This window comes from Pelodiscus sinensis, chromosome 25 (genome assembly GCF_052426305.1).
Source record: "Pelodiscus sinensis isolate ZL-2025 chromosome 25, ASM5242630v1, whole genome shotgun sequence".
Classification (NCBI taxonomy): domain Eukaryota; kingdom Metazoa; phylum Chordata; order Testudines; family Trionychidae; genus Pelodiscus; species Pelodiscus sinensis.
The window spans coordinates 21,204,290-21,227,009 of record NC_143076.1 but is presented as its reverse complement, the minus strand read 5'-3'; the positions used below and the strand labels follow the sequence as shown (position 1 = coordinate 21,227,009).

At 49.3% G+C, this 22,720-nt stretch overlaps 1 protein-coding gene across 23 annotated transcripts in view; it reads right to left on the bottom strand.

Moving 5' to 3' along the window:
* The window catches only part of PHLDB1 (pleckstrin homology like domain family B member 1), a 170,844-nt gene that overhangs the window by 45,507 nt on the left and 102,617 nt on the right, over positions 1–22,720 (bottom strand). For 18 of the 23 annotated variants that reach the window (XM_089773225.1, XM_089773226.1, XM_089773228.1 and 15 more), the window contains 4 exons: positions 18,819–19,112; positions 18,125–18,262; positions 17,361–17,498; positions 1,300–1,428 (listed from right to left, as the gene is read on the bottom strand). In XM_089773225.1, the coding sequence (XP_089629351.1) occupies positions 1,300–1,428; positions 17,361–17,498; positions 18,125–18,262; positions 18,819–19,112 (699 nt within the window). The remainder of the gene's footprint in view (positions 1–1,299; positions 1,429–17,360; positions 17,499–18,124; positions 18,263–18,818; positions 19,113–22,720) is intronic. The other 5 variants (XM_089773239.1, XM_089773240.1, XM_089773233.1 and 2 more) reach the window with 2 other exon arrangements.

Here is a 22,720-nt window from a genome sequence, read left to right as displayed (position 1 = left end):
TATCTCAGCATGTCACTCACTGCATTAGACATCTGCCGAGTTCCACTTTAAACTGGACATAGGATTTCTGGCTGGGATCTGGTGTGATTCCTGTGGGAACCAGGAAAATGTTTTCATTTATTGCACTGAAAAAGCTGGGCATAATAAATGGCCGAGATTCCACTCCCAGGCCAAGGAAGATCAGAGTGCTACTGTAAAATCCAGCTAATGGAAAATAATGCTGCAGCACTGTGAAATTGACATTAACTGGCGTGGACCATATAAATACATGTTCACAGGCAACAGCAGAGAACAGATACAGAGTTTAGTCCCCTGAGGCTTCACAACCTGTACTTCCAGAGGGGCTGGATTAAAGCTAAAGTTGTGTCCCGTATCAGAGCAGCACACAGAAGCTGGCTGCATGTGCATTTGCAAAAGGCCATTTCCAGATCTACCAATGCTAAGTATCCATGCTGCACTGCAGTTCAATGGGCAGAGCAAGAGTGTCACTTGGCAGGTCCAGTCTAAGTAATCGGGCCTGAGGTCTTTGAGTTGGACATTCATTTCTTTGCATCATGGTACAAAGACTGCTCTACCAAAACTGCCCAAACTCCTACCTGACAATTTCTTGGCCTCCAGCAACACAGATGGAGTCCCTGGCAGAGGCAGGTGCTCAGGAGCAGCACATAGGTGGAGGATTTACCTCAAGGAGACAAGTGTCAGGGAGTTTCCCATTTTCCATGCTTAACAAGAGTCCCTCATCAAAATCAGAGCTGGCCAAGCATTCAGATCACTGCTCTCTGTTGTCAGGTGGGGAAGGATGCAACTGAATTCACATATGGAGGAAAGGGGGATTTGCTCCTATGCTCAGAATTCCCCCTCTGGGCACTAATACAAGAAGAGGGGTGGCTTGCAGCACTTGCCACATTAGTGCCTCCCAAAGAAGGGCAGCAGTGACCAGAAGAGGCTGGTGGAAAAGGAGGAGAGAACTAGTGAAAGAAACCTGCACCCTCCCCACTTGCTGCCAAGAGAGGCTGCAGTGAGACATGGCATTTGGAGACAGGGTCACATGGACCTGCCTTCACTATCAACAGCAGGAGAGAATTGCTCTGCAAGCTGCTGGTGCACTAGCCAGGTTACATCCTGGGTGGTGAGCTTACCAAAACCATGGCATCTGGATGCCAACCTCCTCCAGCCCTTAGTGTACTGCACTCAGTTTGGCACATGGCACCAGCTGAGTGCTGGCTAAGGCTGGAGGTATGGGCATGGAGTTGAGGGGGAGTGGGCAGTGATCCAGGAAGGTGAGGGTAAAACACTGACCCTTCTGATCTGGTCCTGTAACTGCTCCCGCATTGACTCAGGGCAGTTATCAAGCTGGCTCTTCGACTCATTGTAAAGCGCTTGGAGTTTCTCTAGTTCCTTCCTTTCAGCATCAACCTTTGCCCTTTCCTGAATCAGGGGAAAAACAACAAAACAAAAAACAAAACAAAACAAAAAGAGAGAAAAACACACTTCTCAAATCCGTGCCATGCAGAAGCTGGAGAATTAGACAGTGACTCAAGCCAGAGACGGAAGGGGCATAAAGGAGGGACATGTCAGAAGGGCATTTTCCAGAAGATTTTAAAAGCAAAAGCAATTGGCGTCCAGGGCTGGATTGGATTAGAACAGTTATTGCTCAGGACTGGACCTCAGTCTCATGTCTCAAGACAAAGTCTTTACAGCAAGCACATACCAGGCCATCTCTAGGGCTTGAGCAGATTAATGTTAACAAGGCTTCATCATCAAGGATGATGTCAGCACAGCTCTGGGAATGGCTTTGTCAATTAGGTGTGCTGCATAGCTTGCCATCAGAAGAGCATTTTCATAAGCCCTACATTTTAGTTTGTCAGTTTAAAAAACATCATTTTATAACAGTTCAAAACCAGGACACCATCAAATAATTGTAAAGCAAGTCAAATATGGAGGTTACACTAACAGTCAAATGTCCTGTTCCATACACAGGGATATCCTGGCATTCTGTTTTCCTATGGACAACATGAAAAACAAGAGACTAAGATCCAATCCAATCTCTTCTCAGTTAATACAGGCTAACTCGTTGGGTCCTCAGGAACATTTCAGATTTGATTTGAGTTAGTGACAGAGAGGGTATAAAGGGGACACTTGTGCCTAGTCTGAACAGAGAGGTTCACTCCCCACCCAGTTTAAAGTTGCAGTTGGCTTCAGTCCTGCATGAACATGCTATACTTTCGGAGGAACAGAGTCCCTGGCAGCTCCTAGGGTCCCACTGGGGGTTCTGCCAGCATACAGATTGATGATATAATCCACAGTCCATGTGCCAGGGAATCCTGGATTAATAAAGCAATGCACTATAACCAATGAGAGGAGCACTTTGGTCTCAAGATGCCCTACAACTTCTGAGCCCCTGGAAGATAAGGATGTTATACTTATTTTACAAGTGGGGAAAATGAGGCAGACAGTGAGCAAGTAATTTGCCCATTGTCACACAATGAGACAGCTGGAGAACCAGGAACCTTTTGGCTCCCTTTCTTTAGCAATAGCCCCATGATGATTCTTTCCATCCTGCCCATTTTACCTCCACTTACAAAAATAAGTAACATATTGAATGGGAGTAACCCCAGACTGCATTCCCTTTAATTTAGAGTAAGTTTGCATCAAAACCCTGTAACGTGAGACTCTCTCTCAAACCAACACAGAATGATGTGATCATTGAGTGCAAATCAGAAAAAGGAAATATGCATATTCCATCGAATCTCTGCATTGTTTTCAAATTCAGGTTACATCAGAGAAATCCTGGAACTCACTGAGAAATCTGCAACTGAATGAGATAATAGAAGTGGCATCAGGTCATTAGGCAGTCATTGGCTTGGACAAGGCAAGCCAGCAGGGCAGTATGGAATATGTAAGAAATGGCTTGAGTCTTGAAGTTTGGATCTAAATTGCTGAGAAGTTTCTTCCACTATTTGATCTGAGGAAGTGGGTCTGGCCCACGAAAGCTCATCATCTAATAAACCATCTTGTTAGTCTTTAAAGTGCTACACAGTCCTGTTTTTTGTATTAAATTATATGAGTACTGGGCTCAATACAGCAGTAACTGGATAAAATCATCTGCTTGTATTATACAGAAGCCCAGACTAGATGATTTGATGGTCCCTTTTGATCTTAAAATCTATACTTTAAAGAACTGGGGACTAATTTGGGCTCAGCTCTTATTATTTCTGGCTTTCGGCACTGAGCACTGGCTACCTGGGCAATTGTTCTTAAACTGTATGAACATATGACCATCAGCATCTACCTAAGTATGGCACAATGCTCTTGGCTTCTAAGGAATCTCTTATCTGAAGAGTAAGACACAGAAGCTGATTACCGCATAACTCTTTTGCAAGGGGCAATAAGTTAGGCAATAACAAGAGGAGTGAGGTTCTGGAACGGCCTTCCAAGGGAAGTAGTGGGGGCAAAAGATCTATCTGACTTCAAGATTAAACTAGATGGGTTTATGAAGGGGATGGTTTGATGAGATAACATGATCTTGGTAACTAATTGACCATTCATTATCAGTGGGAAATAGGTCAATGGAGGGATGATAGGAATTACTAGAGAACTTTCTGAAACAAAATACAGGACAATGTAGCACTTTAAAGACTAACAAGATGGTTTATTAGATGATGAGCTTTCGTGGGCCAGACCCACTTCCTCAGATCAAATAGTGGAAGAAAATTGTCACAACCATATATACCAAAGGATACAATTTAAAAAAAATGAACACACATGAAAAGGACAAATCACATTACAGAACAGAAGGGGGATGGGGGGGGGGGAAGGAAGGTGAATGCCAGTGAGTTAATATTAGAGGTGGGGAAGGGGAAATGTCTGTGAGTTAATAGTATTAGAGGTGATAATTGGGGAAGCTATCTTTGTAATGGGTAAGATAGTTGGAGTCTTTGTTAATTCCCCTGTGGAGAGTGTCGAATTTTAGCATGAATGCCAGTTCAGAGGATTCCCTTTCAAGTGCAGATTTGAATGTCTTCTGAAGTAGGATGCAGGTTAGCAGGTCATTGAGACAGTGTCCTTTCTGGTTGAAATGACAAGCAACTGTTTTTTCTTTGTGATCCTGTCTAATGTCTGTTTTGTGGGCATTGATTCTTTGGCGAAGTGTCTGAGACGTTTGTCCAATGTACATAGCAGACGGACACTTTCGGCACATGATAGCATAGATTATATTTCTGGTATCATGTATATACTCTGCTGACACCATTATTGGGCCTAACCAAGTGAGTTATAAGATCAAGAATACATATTCCTGCGCCTCCAGAAATACATATTCCTGCGCCTTCCTGCCCCTTCCCCGCCCCCTGCATCCCTCTTCTGTTCTGAAATTTGATTTGTCCTTTTCATATGTGTTCTTTTTTTTAATTGTATCCTTTGGTATATATGGTTGTGACTATTTTCTTCCATTATTTGATCTGAGGAAGTCATGGGTCTGGCCCATGAAAGCTCATCATCTAGTAAACCATCTTGTTAGTCTTCAAACTGCTACATAGTCCTGTATTTTGTTTCAGCTACACCTGACTAACATGGCTACATCTCTATCACTAGAGAACTTTCTGGGTGACTGGCTGATGAGTCTTGCCCACATGCTCAGGGTTTAGCTGATCGCCATATTTGGGGTCGGGAAGGAATTTTCCTCCAGGGTAGATTGGCAGAGGCCCTGGAGGTTTTTCGCCTTCCTCTATAGCATGGGGTACAGATCACAGCTGGAGGATTCTCTGCATCTTGGGGTCTTCAAAGTATTTGAAGGCTTCAATATCTGAGATATAGGTGAGAGGATTATTCTAAGAGGGGTGGGTGAGATTCTGTGGCTTGCACTGTGCAGGGGGTCAGACTAGATGATCATAATGGTCCCTTCTGACCTTAAAGTCTATGAGTCTAAGTGAAGTGACTTGTTCCAGAACCCAGCAGCCCAGATGCCATTATCCATATTCTAAGTACTAGACCGCAGTCCCTCAGAGTATTTGCACTAGTGATGTTAAAAGTGGTTAATTAAGTAACTGTGTAACTGCTGAAAATCTTAGCAGTGACACGGTTACACACTGTGGGCACTGCAATAAAAAGCTTACACGGCAGAGCCTGCAGCACAGCCCACTCCTTGAGAGTGAGGCTGGCAGCCAGGAGCCGGTGTGTGCCTAGTGCTGAGAGCCGAGGCACCAGCACAGGGCAGCAGCCAGCTCCCCAGGAGTGGGACTGCAGGCAGGAGCTGGCTTCCAAGCCAACTCCCAGTGTGTACCAGCTCCCAGCCCTCCCAGGGAGACGGCTGCTGCTCCGCATTGCAGACTTTGATATAGAAGCAGCAGCGCGGGGTGGCAGCCGGCTCCCTAGGAAGGGGGCCCAGAGCTGTCATGTAACCATTAATGGTAACCAGTAAGCTTAAGCTTATTGGTTAACCATTAAAATGGTTATTCTATTATATTCCTAATTTGCACCTTACAACTCTTAAGTACCACCCCACAATTCAGTAACACGGGTCTTGGAGAACTCTGGGCTGTCTCCAAAACAAGAGATCTGTTTTCTTGCATCACTCTCAGAGGCTAATAAATGGAGGATCTGGGCTCATCCAAACAAACTCCCGTAGTATTCTAGGAAATCAGTAACCACTACCGTTGTGCCTTTGGGTTTCAAATTTCCGGTGCAAAACATCCCCAGATGTTCTGCACGGGAATGATGCGAGTAGTGTTCATGACAACCCAGAATGTCAGACAATACTATAATACCTACCTTTACATGAGTGTGCATGAGATTACACAGTTCATTTCTATTCATAGAACAGAATTTTCCATACAAACACAGCTAGTTACATCCACTTAAGTTAGTTTTTTCTCAATGACAACAGAATTCCTGGGCACTGCTATACCAAGTACTCTGCCACCTCCTCATCCCTGCAGGAATCTGCTGCCTTTTAGCAAGGCACCCACGCACAGCAGCTGTTTTTTGCCAGGTGATTTGTTTAACTTGACAAAGTGCTGTAGAGTGAAAGCTTCAGGGGCAGCGGAATTAGTCTGTAATAGGAAAAACTGGTTTTTAAAGTTTTTGCTGTAGAGTGAGTCATACATCCAGATTGGGAAGAAACCCCCATGTAGCCAAGGTGTTTCCTGTAATTCAGTGTGAAAGCCAAGTGACTTGATTTAATCATAGAAGATTAGGGTTGAAAGAGACCCCAGAAGGTCATGTGGTCCACCCCACTGCTCAAAGTAGGACTAACCCCAATTATATCATTTCAGGGCTTTGTCAAGCCTGGCTTTAAAAATCTCTAAGGATGGAGATGCAAGAGTTACTCACCTTGTGCAGTAACGTCTGTTCTTCGAGATGTGTGTCCCCATGGGTGCTCCACTCGAGGTGCTGGGCTCGTCCCGGCACTGCAAACCGGAGGATCTTCAATAGCAGTAGCCCCCCCACCGGACCACGCATGCGCGACCGCTGTTTCGCGCCTCTCAGCTGAGCGCGGTCCGGTTAGTCAGTTTCCTCCCAACCGGAAGCATCTGAAAAATATAGAAATATAACTTCGAAGCAGGGAGGAGGGTGGGACGTGGAGCACCCATGGGGGGACACATCTCGAAGAACAGACATTACTGCACAAGGTGAGTAACTCTCTCTTCTTCATCGAGTAGTGTCCCCAATGGGTGCTCCACTCGAGGTGAGTCCACAGCGGTGGTCCGATGACAAATGCGTGCTTTGGAATCATCGGTTCTGCACTGCAGACAAGACCGCGTGAGCTACTGCCGAGTCGGTCTTCAGAGAGTTTACAAGAGCGTAATGTTTAGCAAAGGTAAGATTAGAGGACCAGGTAGCTGCTCGGCATATGTCCTGTAATGGTACTCCGCGAAGATAGGCAGTGGATGCTGCCATGCCCCTAGTAGAGTGAGCTCGGGTTCGGTCAGGCAGGGGTTTGTTCCGTAAAGCGTAACAACGTCTAATGCAGGAGACAATCAAGCCTGATATGCGCTGTGCAGAGAGCTGTTTGCCCTTGCAACATTCAGCTGTAGACAGGAATAGTCATTGAGATTTTCGAAAACTACGCGTCCTTTCGAGATAAAAAGCCAGCGCTTATCTAACATCTAGAGTATGCAGACGGGACTCCTCCGGAGAAGAATGAGGCTTTGGGAAGAACGTTGTAAAACACATGGGTTCATTTATATGAAAAGCAGAATTGATCTTTGGCAGAAAGGCTGGGTGTACACGAAGTACCACGGCATCACTGGAAAACTGTGTGTACAGTGGGTCTACCGAGAGAGCTGTTAATTCACTCACTCGCCACGCGGATGTAATAGCCAGGAGGAACACCACTTTCATTGTAAGCATCCGTAAATCAGTCGATGCTAACGGTTCGAAAAGAGGGCGAGTGATAGTGTCCAATACTAACGCCAAGTCCCATGGCTCCGGAGGAATCCTATGAGCTGGATATAAGTTGTCCAGGCCCTTAAAAAGCCTCTTGGTGAGGGGGTGTGTACACAGTGAATAACCACCGATGGACAGAAGGAAAGCGGAGATTGCCACTAAGTGCACTCTAAGAGAAGAACATGCCAACCCTGTCATCTTCAGGTACAAAATATAATCCAATACCTGCTGGATAGGCAGCGAGAGAGGGTCGAGATCCCGTGCCGCACACCAAGCTTGAAAGCGACACCATTTCTGCAGGTAAGTCTTGCACATGGTGTGGCGTCTGCTGTTAATTAGTACATGTCTCACTTCGTGAGAACACATGAACTCCAACCCTTGGAGCCAGCTAGGAGCCATGCCATCAGGTACATGCGGTCGATGCACGGGTGGATCATCATGCCGTGCTGTTGAGACAGCAAATTGAACAGTACCGGTAGCTGTATCGGTTCGACGACTGACATCCTTGACAACTGAGTTAGCCATGTCTGCCGGGGCCAGAAGAGTGCTTTTAAAATTATTGTTGCCTGGTCTGCTGCTACCTTCTCCAGCACCCTCGGGATAAGCGGGAGAGGGGGAAATGCGTACAACAACTGGTGACGACTCCAGTCCAGCAGGAAGGCATCCCCCAAAGAGCCTGCTCCGGTGCCCACTCGAGAACAGTACTGATGACATTTCCTGTTGCTGCGAGTGGCGAAGAGCTCTATCTTTGGGAAGCCCCATCGTTGGAAGAGGTTGCGGGTGACCTCCGTGTGTAGCTCCCATTCGTGCTGGGAGAAGAAATTCCTGCTGAGAGCGTCAGCTCGGACGTTGTCCTTGCCAGGAAGGTAAGCTGCCATCAGGGTGACACCATGACCGATTGCCCAATTCCAGAGGTGGACTGCCTCTGCTCAGAGGGAGCGGGAACGCGCACCCCCTTGCCGATTGATGTAATACACCGTGCAGATGTTGTCGGTGAGGATCTGTACTGATTGACCGCGAATGACGTGGACAAAGTTCCTGCAAGCGTTGAAGACCGCTCAAAGCTCGAGAAAGTTTATGTGTTGCAGTGATTCTTGGGGAGTCCAGAGGCCTTGCGCTTGGCTGTCCTGTAAATGAGCACCCCAGCAGAGCAGAGATGCATCTGTTGTGATTTGCAGGGATGGTCTCTGAGCATGGAAGGGAACTCCTAGCAACATGTTCTTGGCGTCGCCCCACCATATCAGTGAGGTCCTGACCTGGTTCGGGATAGAGACTGCCCTGTTTGTGCTGTGTATGCCGGGGGTGTACACTGTGAATAGCCAATGCTGGAGACCACGGAGATGAAGCCTTGCATGAGGAACTACAGATGTGGTAGCCGCCATATGCCCTAGGAGCTGCAGGCAGGTAAGTATTCAAGATTTGGGGGAAACTGAAATAGTCTGTACCAAATCTCGAATCAGTTGGAACCTTTTCATGGGCAAGTATGCTCTTGCAGTTGAGGAATCGAGCCTCGCCCCAATGAACTCCAGATCTTGATTCGGAATGAGAAAAGACTTCTCGGTGTTGATTACGAGACTGAGAGCTTTGAATATCATGGTAGTAGTGGTGACCGCCCACATAGCTTTGTCGAAGGTGGGGGCCTTTAGTAGACAATCGTCCAGGTACGGGAAGATGGTAATGTCGAGACGGCGAAGATAAGCAGCCACCACTGCAAGGGTCTTGGAAAAAACTCGTGGAGCCACCGAGAGGCCGAAGGGTAGTACTCGGTATTGGTAGTGGTCGACTCCTACCACAAAGCCGGATAAATTGTTATGTGGAAATAGGCATCCTGGAGGTCGAGGGAAGCGAACCAATCCCCCTCTTCGAGAGCCGGAATGATGGAAGACAACATGACCATTTTGAATCTCTGCTTCCGCAGGTAACGATTGAGCTGATGTAGGTCCAGGATAGGCCTCCAACCCCCTGACTTCTTCCGGGTGAGGAAATAACGGGAGTAAAACCCTCTCCCGCGAAACTGGGCTGGTACCCTTTCCACCACTCCTAACGAGAGCAGATGGAAAACTTCCTGTCGTAACAGGTTCTCGTGAGAGAGGTCCCTGAAAAGGGAGGGGAGGAGGAGAAGGGGGGAGGAGAGAGTTGAAGGGAATGAGGTATCCTGTGGCAACTATGTCGAGGACCCACTGGTCGGTGGATATACGAGACCAACGATGTTGATAAGGTCTCAGGCGGTGATGGAACAAGCCTTGCACGTTGTGTGGAGTCTCTATCAAGGGGATGGTGCAGAGTCCCTCGACCAACCCATCAAACTTGCTGCCGACCTTGTTCCTGAACAGGCACCTTGTTAAAGCGTTGTCGATGCTTTTGTGGGCGCTGTCTAGGTCTTTGTTGTTGTTGCTGTTCAAAAGGTCTGGACCGAGGTGTAGCATAAGAAAACGGTCTTTGCTTGTTAAAGGGCATGTATCTCTTGCGTTTATAAGGAGGCGTGTAAATGCCTAGCGTTCTCAAAGTCGTGCATGTGTCCTTGCCTGAGTGGAAGACCTGATCGGTGGATTGAGCGAAGAGTGACTGCCGATCAAATGGTAGGTCCTCCATCTTAGACTGCATGTCTTTTGGGACCACAGCCTGGTGCAACCATGACGCTCGGCGCATGACTATGGCTGTAGCCGTAGCTCGAGAAGCTGCATCAGCCGTGTCAAGCGCTATCTGCAACGCCATCCTGGCAATGATGTAACCTTCTTGTATCACCGCCTTCAAAATCTGGCGTTTAGAGTCCGGCAAATGTTCAAATAGGGGGACCAGTTTAGCATAATTGTCAAAGTCGTGATTTGCCAGTTGCGCTGCATAATTGCACATTCTTAAGGATGCAGTGGCTGAAGAGTAAACCCTCTTGCCTAGGAGATCAAGGTGCTTAGCTTCTTTGTCAGTTGCTGCATTTTTGGCTTGAGAAGTCTTCGACCTCTGTTGTGCCGCATCCACCACGAGGGAGTTGGGCTGAGGGTGCATAAATAAAAAGTCCAACCCTTTTGGTTTACAAAGTACTTCTTGTCTGATTTCTTATTAGTCGCCAAGGATGTCGCTGGGGTCTGCCAGATGTCATCGGCAATCTCTAGAATGGCTACATCAAAGAGAAATGCCATCTTTGACTTCTGGGACGGTTGCAGGTTCTTCAACAGCCGATGCTGCTTTTGTTGCAAGTCCATCGTCTGGATCTCTTGGGACTGGGCTACCCTCTTGAAAAGCTCCTGGAACTGTCTATGGTCCTCCGCAGGAGACAAGTCCCCAGGGACCACGGCATCATCAGGTGATAAAGGTGAGTTGGGAGCCTGCGAAACCAGGCTTTGATGGTCCTGGTGTGTGTGGTCATCCTCCTGATAGACGGATGCTGAGTCCTCCGCCGGAGCCGGTAGAGCAGCCGAAGATGAAGATTGTATTGGCGGCTGTGGAGATAGAGTCCGGCTGTATCGCGGTGAGCGCGAGCAGAGACGTCATCTATCCCGAGGAGAGTGGTGGTCATAATAACGTCGGTCGTAATGATGTCTGCGGTATGGACTCAGAGAACGCCTGGAAGAGTATCTTCCACGAGTGTCATAACGGCGAGAACATTCTAGGGTTCTTCGGGACCCTGGAGAAAAAGATCTCCGGGAGTAGTGAGAAGGAGATCGGGAGTAACCGCTCTCGGCGATATCGGCTTGACAGTGAGTGGTGGGATGACCGGTAGTAGTAGTCTGGGGCCGATGAGTAATGATAATGATGATGAGGAGCATGATGATGCGCAGAGTAAGATGACCTAGGAGACATCGGTCCCGGTGAAAACATTGCACAGTCGGGTGTCAAAGACGGTGTCCAGAGCTGCGCTGACTTGTGTTGTGCTTTTGTCGGCACCGCGGAGTTGGAAGCAGGCAGCGGTGCAGAGTATAAGGGACTAGGGGATGATGAAGCGATCCCCACAGCCTGGTTGTTTATTAGCTGACCCGGTGCCGTAGGCTGCAGGTTCGGTGCGGGTAACGCCGGTGCCGCCGGATGTGAGGCAGAGGCACCCTCCTGCGGCGCCGATCCCGGTGCCACTGACTCCGGCACCGGGGGAGAAGCCGCAGCAACAGCTGAGGAAGATGCCGGCACAGCCGCTTCTGCGGCTACAGTCATCTGCGCATGCGCAGGAAAAACCAGTGCTGGGGCGTCCGCCGGTGGTTTTAGAGTGGCGGTTTTATCCTTTGCCGGCACCGACTCCACTCTGGAGCCCCCCACCAGTGCCGGAATCGGTTCCTTGCGGTGGGCTCTGAGAGGAACGGAGGAGCTTTGGCCCTTGCCCGTTCTATCCGCAGGAAGCCTCGGCGAATGGCCAGAGGTTCCTGGTCTGTCCCCGCTGCTTACTCTGCTCGCCATGCTGCGGGGACTGTCCTGAGCCATCCGGTCATCAAGCTGCCCAGCCGGGCGCGGGGCTGACGTGTCCGGAGCCTGGAGGGCTTTGTTGAAGTCAGAGCTCTCGATCCCTCCTGGCGCAAGCTGTCAATTTGGCACAGTGTCTGCACTTCAGGGGAACATGTCCGTCCCCGAGACATTTTATGCAGCGAGAGCGTCCATCTGATACCGGCATGGCATCTTGGCACTCAGTACACTTTTGAAAACCAGATGATCCTGGCATCCTTATTGCGACCTGAAGCTTGACAGACAAGTACAGGCAAAAACTTTTTTTTTTTTAAACTAAGAACTACTACTAACTACCACTATGCTAATATTAACAATTTATAACCGAACAGAAGAAAAGGCTAAACTAACTGATTTTTCTCACTCCTCAGAGAGGAGGGGGAGCCTAGGGTAACTCCATCTGCGGCCGCGGACGGTTGAAAGGAAACTGACTAGCCGGACCGCGCTCAGCTGAGAGGCGCGAAACAGCGGTCGCGCATGCGCGGTCCGGTGGGGGGCCAACTGCTACTGAAGATCCTCCGGTTTGCGGTGCCGGGACAAGCCCAGCACCTCGAGTGGAGCACCCATTGGGGACACTACTCGATGAAGAATCCACCATCTCCCTAGGCAACTCATTCCAGTGCTTCATTAACCTTTTAGTGAAATAATTTTTCCTAATATCCAACCTAGACCTCCCCCCTGCAAGTTGAGACCATTGCTCCTCACTCTGTCATCTGCCATCACTGAGAACAGCTTCTCTCTATTCTCTTTGAAACCTCCCATCAGGTTCTTTCCCTCCTTATTCTCTTCCAGAGACCAAATAAGCCCAGTTCCTTCAGCCTCTCTTCATACTTCATGTGCTCCAGCCCCCCTAATCATTTTCATTGCCCTCTGCTGGTCTCTCCAATTTGTCCACATGCTTTCTGTAGTGGGGGACCCAAAATTTGACGCAGTACTGCAGATGCGGCCTCACCAATGCCAAACAGAAGGGAATAATCACTTCCCTAAACAATGTTCCTACTAATGCAGCCCAATATACTGTTAGCCCTCTTGGCAACAAGAGCACAGTATTGACTCATATCCAGCTTCTTGTCTGCTGTAATCCCCAGATCCTTTTCTGCAGAACTGCAGCTTTGCCATTCTGTCCCTAACCTGAAACAGTGCTTGGGATTCTTCTATCCTAAGCACAGGACTCTGCACTTGTCTAGGTCACTCTCAACCTTACCCTACTCTCCAGAGTATTTACTTCTCCCCCCAGCTTAGTGTCATCTGCAAACTTCTGGAAGGTGCAAACCACCCCATCATCCAGATCATTACTGAAGATGTTGAACACAACTGTCCCCAGGACTGACCCCTGGGGCATTCCGCTTGATACCAGCTGCCAACTAGACATCAAGTCGTTGATCACTACCCATTGAGCCCGATGATGCAGTCAGCTTTTTATCCACCTTATAGTTCATGCATCCAATCCATCCTTCTTCAGGCCTTATCAAAAGCTTGTCTAAAGTCAAGGTATACCACATCCACCTCTTTCCCCATATCCACAGAGCTAGTTATCTCATTATAGAAGGCAATTAGGTTGGTCAGGCATGACTTGCCCTCGGTGAATCCATATTGACTGTTTCTGATCACCTTCCTCTCCTCCAAGTGTTTCACAATGGATTCCTTGTGAAACTTCTCCATGATTTTTCCAGGGACTGAGGTGAGGATGACTGGAAAAGTTTTCCATATTCTCCTTCTTCCCTTTTTAAAATCAGTGGTACTTCATTGCTCTGCACTGCAAGCAGGATTAGATTTATTCCCCCCATTGCAAGCACAGTCACCACATCAAAGCCACAAGCAAAATGCTCCTTAGAATTAAGGAGCTCCCAGGAAACATTAAACATGCAGCTCCCAGTATGAAGTGGGACATACTGGATGCAGAACACAAGGGGAACTCTACAGGACAGACCATAATGAATGCTTCTGCAGTGACCACAGAGGAGGGAGGAGATGACTTAGAGATAGTTCCAGGCCTGATTCTCCACTCACTTGCACCAGTTTTACATCACTGTCACCCCAAATTTACACCAGGCTGCCAGAATGGAACTTTGCCCTTCTTCTCTATATCTTGTGGCTACCAACAAGTCACCTGTCAGCACATCCATCTCTTCTTCCAAAGGTGCTCAACCTGCAACTAGCTCTCCATGCTGAAGCTAACATTACCCCAGTTAACCCCATGAAAGAACCCAGGAATACCTGCAAAGCCACAATGTCATGTAGGATACTTCCTTCACTGTGAGGAAAGTGGGGTAATGGTTAAGCACCAGAATCACAATGCAAAAAAAATGTAGGAGTAACATCCTCTGTGGAGCCAGAGGGAGTACTAACCCATTCCCCCTCTCCTACTCCCTTTGTTAACTCCTAGCAAGAGGACAGGAAATGCTACTTTGTAACCAATGGAGACAGACCATGAGACCCCTATCAACATGAGAATCCAACTCTCTCCACCCACACACGTCAGTGCCCCCAAAGGGTAGGTTATTAGATACACCAATGTCCCCAAATTAACCTGAATCTGAGGATACTATGTCACTAAGAATTGGTAAGCAGTCATATATCTGTCACAGAGAGGATCCAATTGGTCAGAGGAGCAGCTAACGGGGCTGCTAACTAGTGAAGAATGGATTTCCAGGCTGCTCATTCAGACCAGGGTGAATAAAGATCACGTAAGAAAGCTTGAATTCTCAGCCCAAGTCAAATATCAAAGTCTATTAGCTTTGATTGTTCATCATCTTTTGTGTAAAGCAAACAATATTTCCTGAGGCACACATCCAGCTAAGTTACTCTGACAGTCCCTAATGTGCTCCTCCGACTACAACATGTGGTTAAATGTTGGGAAGGAACTATAAAAAACAGAAACATTACGAACAGTGATCCATGTGTCTCTCTCTCTCTCTCAGATGGTCCTTCAGAGTTAATGGAGATCTGGACCGATACAAACAATGGTACCAGTCCAAAAGCAGAGATTCCTGGCCCAGGGAGGCTCAGAGGATCTGTCTCAAAGATACAGTGTTGCTGAAGAACAGTTGCCCAACTTAGGCCCAGGTGTTTATAGTGTGCACAAGTACTGGAGGTTACGTGGGGCCCCACGGCATGCAACGGCATGACAGACTAGACACATTTAAGAGTGGGCGCTGTTAGAGCGAGTTAGTGCAGACTGTTTAGGAAAGCAAAGAGTTAAGACAGCAGAGTGTGGTTTCTTTTAGTCCCTCTCCTGACTCCATATAGAACTAGTTGTTTCACTAGGAATGATTTTAAAAGAGCTGCAAAATTTAAAAGAGAGGGAAAAAAACCCAGTATGTTGCATCTGTGCAGACAGGCTGCCTGAATCCTGCAGGCTCTGCCGTTCATAGGCTCCTCCTCCTCCAGCCTCAGAAGTAGTTTCCAATCACATGAATCATGGCCTGGTGCACTTCCAGCCATGTTGCTAGCATGGTGATACCTCTACTGGGTTGCCATGGGGCGAGCAAGGACTGCACAAACACCCATTTACTGAGTGGGAATCCCCAGAGGGACAAGGGCAAAGGTTCTCAGAGAGCTGGATAGAGTGAAAGCTGATCTCACTGCTGGGAATGTGTTCATCTCCCATTGCTCCTTGTTCATAGAGTGATGCGTTCCAGGCAAGTCTGGGACTGTGGTCCAGTGCAGCCAGCTCCCGTCCTGTATGGGAATGGAATATCTCCAACAAAACATCTTGAGCTAGGCCCCTGCAGTTCTGAGGAGGCACCTGCAGAGGGTTCTGTTGCGATGAAGGGCAGAAATAATCAGCCGGGGGAGGGTGCAGTTTCTGATGGGGATGGAGGTACAGTCTGTGCTGCAGAAGTTATTACAGGGGACATTCAGGGGGGTACCACAGAGGAAATTGCATTCAGATCTCTTTCAGGCGTTGTGTGCGTTTCCACAAGGGATCAGAGGAATGGTTTCCCCTGCTAAGAAGCATGGAGCAAGCAAGACCCACAATCTGAAAGGGAGACTAAGATAATCATTTTAGAAGGTACATTATGACTCTCGCCCCCTCCTCTCCAGCATTCTGGGAACCATGTCACAGTCAATAAGCTGGGAAATGAATGACCAATAGTAGCATGATGGTCAAAGTTTGATGCTTTAAATAAAGGTCTCCAGCACACTAAGCACTGCAACTGTCATCACCATTTGCACACGAGCACCTGCAGCTGTTGATTGGTGGGGCAGATAAAGAATTGACAAACTCACTGCAAAATTATACACCAAAAGCAGGGTAGGAAGCAACGGACCAATAATCCATGTGCTGCCCACGTGAAGGCTGAGACAATAAAAAAAGCTCCAGATTGGCAACTTGTGGGAAGATTCAGGGAGTACAAAGAGGACTCCCTAAGTGCATCCCAAGTATCAAAAGGAGCTGCTCTCCTCCATCAGAGCTCCACAAATGGACAGTTCCAATCCCAGACAGGCTGCAAAAGCTCTCGAGCCACTGGCCAGTCTTCCCCAGGACCTCAGACAAAGACAGAGAAAAGGGAAATGCACCAAGCAGAGGATGTGCTGTCTCAGGCTGGTCACAGTAAATTCAGCACCTTGTATCTGGGGGTGAAGGTGCCCTCTTCATGGAAAATGCACTTTAGATTAGGGATGTAAAATCCTGTTTAATTAGTTAACCAGTTAAATGAAATGTTTAACTGATTAACTAACCAGTTAACTGGGGTCTCACAGGTGGGCCTGGCCAGACTAAAGCAGCCTCCCACCCTGTAGTGGGCTCAGATGGGCCACCAGTTAACCAGTTAGGGTATGTCTGTACTACCATCCTAGTTCAAACTAGGGTGGTTAATGTAGGCAATCGAAGTTGCAAATGAAGCCCGGGATTTAACTATCCCGGCTTCATTTGCATCTTGCCGGGCGCCGCCATTTTTAAAGCCCCGGTAGTTCGGACTCCGTGTCCGCGGCTACACGCGGCACAGAGTAGGTAGTTCGGATTAGGCTCTCTAATCCGAACTACCGGTACACCTCGTTCCATGAGGAGTACCAGTAGTTTGGATTAGAGAGCCTAATCCGAACTACCTACTCCGTGCCGCGTGTAGATGTGGGCACGGAGTCCGAACTACCGGGGCTTTAAAAATGGCGGCGCCCGGCAAGATGCAAATGAAGCCCGGGATATTTAAATCCTGGGCTTCATTTGCAACTTCGATTGCCTACATTAACCACCCTAGTTCAAACTAGGATGGTAGTACAGACATACCCTAACATACCTACTTTAGATACCCATGCAAGAGGTGACAGCAAACCCTCTGAGAAGGAGAGCCCAAAGACAAATGACACAGGCTTTCTTGGGGATGGATAGCCCACGTGTGCAGTGCACACAGCCCATGACATTGTCCTGCAAGAGCAGCCGGTGACCAGATGAGTTTCTTTAGAATTGGAGCCAGCCATAGTGCACAGGAACAACACTCTCCAGCAGGAAGGGGACCTGGGATTGAGCAGCCTCCTGGGATTCTGGGGGAGCATCCTGCACCCATTGCTCCAAGGCACCAACGGGAACCCTCAGTTTTGGGATTTACCTTGTCCCGCTCCTTCTGGATACTGGAATCCAGCTTGCAGAGTTTCTCTTGTAGCTGTTGCACGATCTTCTGTTCCTGCTGCAGCTGTATCATTTCTGACTCCTGCTCCCCCTGCAGAAGAGCCTGCTCCATCTCCGCCTAGGCGAACACAGCCATGTTACAGCTAGCCCTCACCTTCCAATCACACTTCAGGGCTCCCCAAAGACATAGCAATGCCTGGGTGGGATGTGGCTCTGCTGGCAGAGATGGGACAAGGAGAGTAACTGGTTTGGGGTCAGGCCCAGATGGAGGTCAGGGCTGAGACCAAAGGCGAAGGTTCAATGGTTCTCAGACCTAACATGCTCTCCCCATCATATCTCTGCTCCATCAAACACAGGAAGCAGAGACAGGCCCCATCCAGCCTCAAATCAGGGCCAGGCCTAAGTGGTCAGGGTTAGTTCTGACCCACCACTCTTCTTGCCCAAAATAAACCAAAAAAACTTCAAAGGGGTCATATTTAAGGCTCTGGTCTGGGTCCTTCCCTGCCTTCCTGTCAAATGAAAGTGGAGCCTTGCCAAAGCTTTCTAAGAGCAGAGCCCCACAGAACTCCAGAGAAGTGAGGCTCGGGATGCTGGGATAATCACTCACTCACTCCAGCACTGCTCCACCATTAATCTGCCACCAGGGCCCCCCACCTCAGTCCAATGCAGGGCTGCATCTTGGCCCCCATGGATGTCTTGCCCCTTTCCCCCACAACAGGAACAGTAGAAAGGGTTTCCTCCCACCTCATGGGATGACTCCTGGAGCTGCTGCTCCAGCTCCTTGACATGGCTCTTGAGCTCATCCACGCGGCTTAGCACCCGCACCCACTCCTCCTCCAACTGGATGGCCTCCTTGCTCTTGGAGCCTGTCAAGTCCTCATGCTGCTTGGGAGAAAAAGCAACATCCCTGAGTGACTGCTTATTTGCTCTTCGCAGGGTAGGGAGCACACATCACTTCAGCAAGAAGAGGGTCCTGCCCCAGCGCTCACAGCCACTCCCAACCCATCAGCCCATCCAAGACAGGCCTCCAACATACAGCCAAGATGGGGCTGAAGTGAAGGAGCATGCACATCCACACAGTGCTTGCATCAGTGCACCCAGGCATTCTGCTGGCCATAAAGTTACTTTGCAGTCTCAGACGTTGACATACCCAGAAGCTCACCACTGCCCATGCCCAGCGTGGGTCATAAGCATATTTGAGTGCAGCAGCAACAGCAGGGTGCCCTGCGAGACATGTTCTGCCTATCCTCCCTCTCACCTCAGGACTGGTGCTCTATGCTGTGGGCATCGTCCCCACTCACCTTGTGGTGCATGTTGTGTGCAGGGTGGGGGACCCACAGCATCGTATGGTGGATGCTTCTGTCTATGCTGAGGAGGACCTCACTGCCCACCCCTCATGGTGGGTGCTCTCCACGCAGTGAGCCCTGCCTCCCCTCACCTCATGGTGCGTGCTCTCTGTGCTGCTACATTCCTCCTTCAGATTTTCCTCCTCAGATTTCTCCAGGCTCACCCTCTGCTCGGTCCCTGTGGACTCTCCAGTCTCCTCTATGGCCTTGCCAAGGCCCAAGGCAGACAGGCTGGTTGAGCCCTTCGAATGCCTCCTGCCTGTCAGTATGGTGGTGGCATCTCCGTCACTCGGGAAGTGCTGGTGCAAGTTGCCTGTGTCTGTGGTGCCATCAGTTCTGGTGTATTCTGCACACAGGCTCAGGATGGTCTCCAGGCGCTGGCGCTCCTGGACAGAGATTGGGGGGGAGGAAGGTATCGATGAGGTACCTGCTAGGATGGATCCTCACACAGTTATGTGGGGGCCATGCATGCAGGAACTGTGAGGCATATGAACCGAAGCCCTAGTGTTCAGGGCGTTCCCCTCTTGCATGCCACCCCTGCATCCTCCTGTGACTCCAACTCCTTGAAGTGACACTTATATTGGACTAAAACACTGATCTGCCTCAACCCTTCACTCCCCAGTGCACTGGCCTTGTTCTCCCCAGTATTTGATGAACACACAGCTTTTCCATCACCAGTCTTACCCCATCAGCTTGGGGCAGCATGCTGAATAGGACCAGGAACCCTGTGGGGAGCAGGCAGGCCGAGTGACAAGCCTTTGCTTAGTCTTGCTCTGTTCCGCACTAAGAGCCTGGGGGTTTGACTTCAGTCTCATCTCCTAGCACAGGTCCCTGCCTGCAGGTGTGACAGCAGCAGTCACAGTTAATATACAGGGAATGGAGGAGATGGATCAGGTTGGCCTCTCATCCTCCCACCCACTAATTCCCAGCAGACCTTCATACATATTGGGGTCTGGCATATGGGACTGAGTGCTGGAGGGGCAGGGGAAACAGTAGGAGGGAGGGGAGGACCTCTTTGGACCAAGTCACCAAGCCATGACGCAGCTCTTCCAATAACGTGCCCAGATACCACCTACATTCATCTCTCCCAATTAACTTGCTAGTGCACATGACTGGGCCTGGACCACATGGCAGTGAGCTAGATAATGCAGGGAAGCTCTTTCCAGAGTATACCATCCCCTTCTTGCCCACGAGGGCGGTCTGGCGCCTAGAAACACATAGCCTCAGCAGCTGACTGCTTTGAGTAGTCTGGAGCTCCAGCAGGCAGGGAGCCTGTCTGAGGGTCCCGGCAGGCCATGGGCCAGATCCAAAGGCGTGGTGGGCCAGATCCAGCCTGCCCCGGGGTAGAGGGTGGGCATATATGAGAAAGTAGCTCTTTCTTAGCTTAAGTTGTTTTTAGATGAACTGAAGCAGGCCAGTGTATGGATGCTCCGACTGCAGTTTAGCTTAAACTGATTCCTAAGTAACTCAAGTTAAACTGAACTAAGTTTGGCTTAAAGCTAAAACAACACTACAAAGCACTTCTTTAATTGAATCACAGGCCTGAGACAACCGCCTATTGGTGCCAAGACCTGATTCAAGAGCAGGACTTCCCCCTGGAGTTGGATTTGTATCAAGGCATTGCTGACCAAAAGGGCACCTGGAGATTTTTCATGAATTGTGAAGCTCCATCTGAGCTTCATCCCTGGCCACTGAAACAGCTCAGCAGCACAGCTCCACATAACCCACAGAGAGGCACCCAGAATCGTCCTCTCCACTGGATGGGTGTGGAGCTAGCCTGCCATGCCCTGGAGTGGACTGAAAGAGATACAGAAGCAGCCTACACTACTTTCAATGGAGTCCATCTAGATGGTCCAGAATACTTGGGAAGAGGAAAATGGAAAACAATGGCACTCCAACGAATGTCTTGTCCTCTTTGAACCTCTCCCGACAAATCAACCCAGACCCAGCATCTCACTGCTTCTGTAGCAGCTGCTTCTGCAACAACCAGAGGAAGGGTCTGCATCTGCCAGCTCCCTCTATGACTTTTGTTCTCTCTTCCAGCCACAGAAGCACCCTCTCTCCCATGATCTGATCCCCAGAGTCCGGCAAGGCCCTGCTTCCCATCTGGGCAGGAAACTAAGGTGAAGCCAGTGCTGTATATTAAGGGGATGTTCTCAGGACAGTCATATCCACATAGCAGGGATCTATCTACAATACTAGTCACCCAGGGAGCTGAATGCATGGACCTATCCCCTTCCCCACCTCTCCTTGCAGTGTTCACGATCCAAGGTCACCACCAAGGTCTCATGCTCTAGTACACTGCTGTAACTTCCACCCCAGGTTGCACCCCCTATTTACAAAAGGCAAACAATCCCCTCCCCCAAAGGAGCAGTACAGGGATAAAATAGACCTGTCATTTCCTAATCGCAGTGAAGAGTTCAACCCCCTGCAGATCATGGGGACAGGACTGTGCCTCTCCAAGGCCTCTCAAATCCCCATTTGGAGCAGAAGGACTTCGTTCTCATTCATTAACAAACTCCTGGGAGTGACAGGGCATGTGTATCTATCTAAAAGCCTGCAGAGCTCCCCGGATTTACCTGGGTGAATGAGTGGCCGTTCTGGCTCATTGATTACATAGTGTGCACACAACACAACCTGGCCCAGCACATTCTGGTGCCCCTCCCCCACATGCCTTCTGCCAGATGTTGCTCACTTCCGCTCCTGGCTTTGGGCCACAGTAAAGTGCTGTGACTCACTCCACTGTACAGGAAGACGGGGGAGGAGGAAGGGTTTGTTGGGATCCTTTGTTAACCTATATAGGTTAACCTGGCCACACACCACGTCCACAGAGGATCTGGGAGACGATCCCAGAACTCCAGGTTTTGAGTGCCCTGCTGTAACCACCACTGATACACTGCAAGGAACTGCTAGCCACACAGCGCTTGTCTGGTATGCAGAGTACTAGACTATTCCTTGAGGTATTTTCCCATGCAGGCCCATCCCTCCCACTGGTTCCTGAAATCCCTTTTTACCACTCCCTAAGGCCTCCCACTCCAAATCCCTTTGCTGAAATCATCCAGCCAGCTGCAGAATGCTGCTTTCCATCCCAAGGAATTCCTAAACACCAATGGACTGTCACCCACAGAGTACGGATGGACTCAGGATAGTCCAGACTTCAGATGTAAGTCGCTCCGTTGCTCTTGCCCAGGGTTCAGGAGTTTAAAGTGTCTGAGATAGCTGTCCTCAGGGGGTAATCCAGCCTTGGACATAAAAGCTAGGAATTTATTCCAAGAGGTTTCAGGCTCTCCTCCTTCCCAACAGGCTGCTCCCATCACCTGCCCTGGCTCATGAGTGACCACTTGCTTTGCAGATGCCAGTGCTGTCCTGTGACTCAGTGGCAAGATTGCTAGGGAAGCAAGAATAACTCTGTGTGTGCATACACAAATGTGGACACATACTCACAACCCTACCCAGCTCAGTGTGACAGCCAATTTCAACTGCTCTGGGAAGCCAGTGGCCTGATGGACCCACAGAGATAGGGGCCAATGCCACAAAGGATGCTGCCAACATCTGCAAGTTTAGATGAAGTCTCCGAGGAACCCAGATGGCAGATACTGGGTCTTGCCAGATTTTTTCTTGGGAAAGGGATAAAAATATGGAACTGATTGTACAGCAGAATATACCACACAGCACCAGAGGGACAAAGACGACCCCCTCCCACAGCTCTGTCAGTGCCCTCACTCCAAACCTTCAGCCCCCCCTCCCCCGCTATTCCAATCCTGGGCTTAGGTTGAACAATGGCTGACAATCAGGCCCCAGAGCAAAATGAACTTAGTTTTGGACGACCACAGGCTCAAGGGCAGGCTGCACAAGCATCCACTCTGCCCCAGATATGTTCCCAGCCCAGGCAGAGTGTGGAAAGAGAACAGGGCAAAGGTCTGGACACAGCAACAAAAAGGAGGGGAACAAAAGAACGACAGTGGTAGTAGTGCACAAAGAGCCTTGTAGCAGG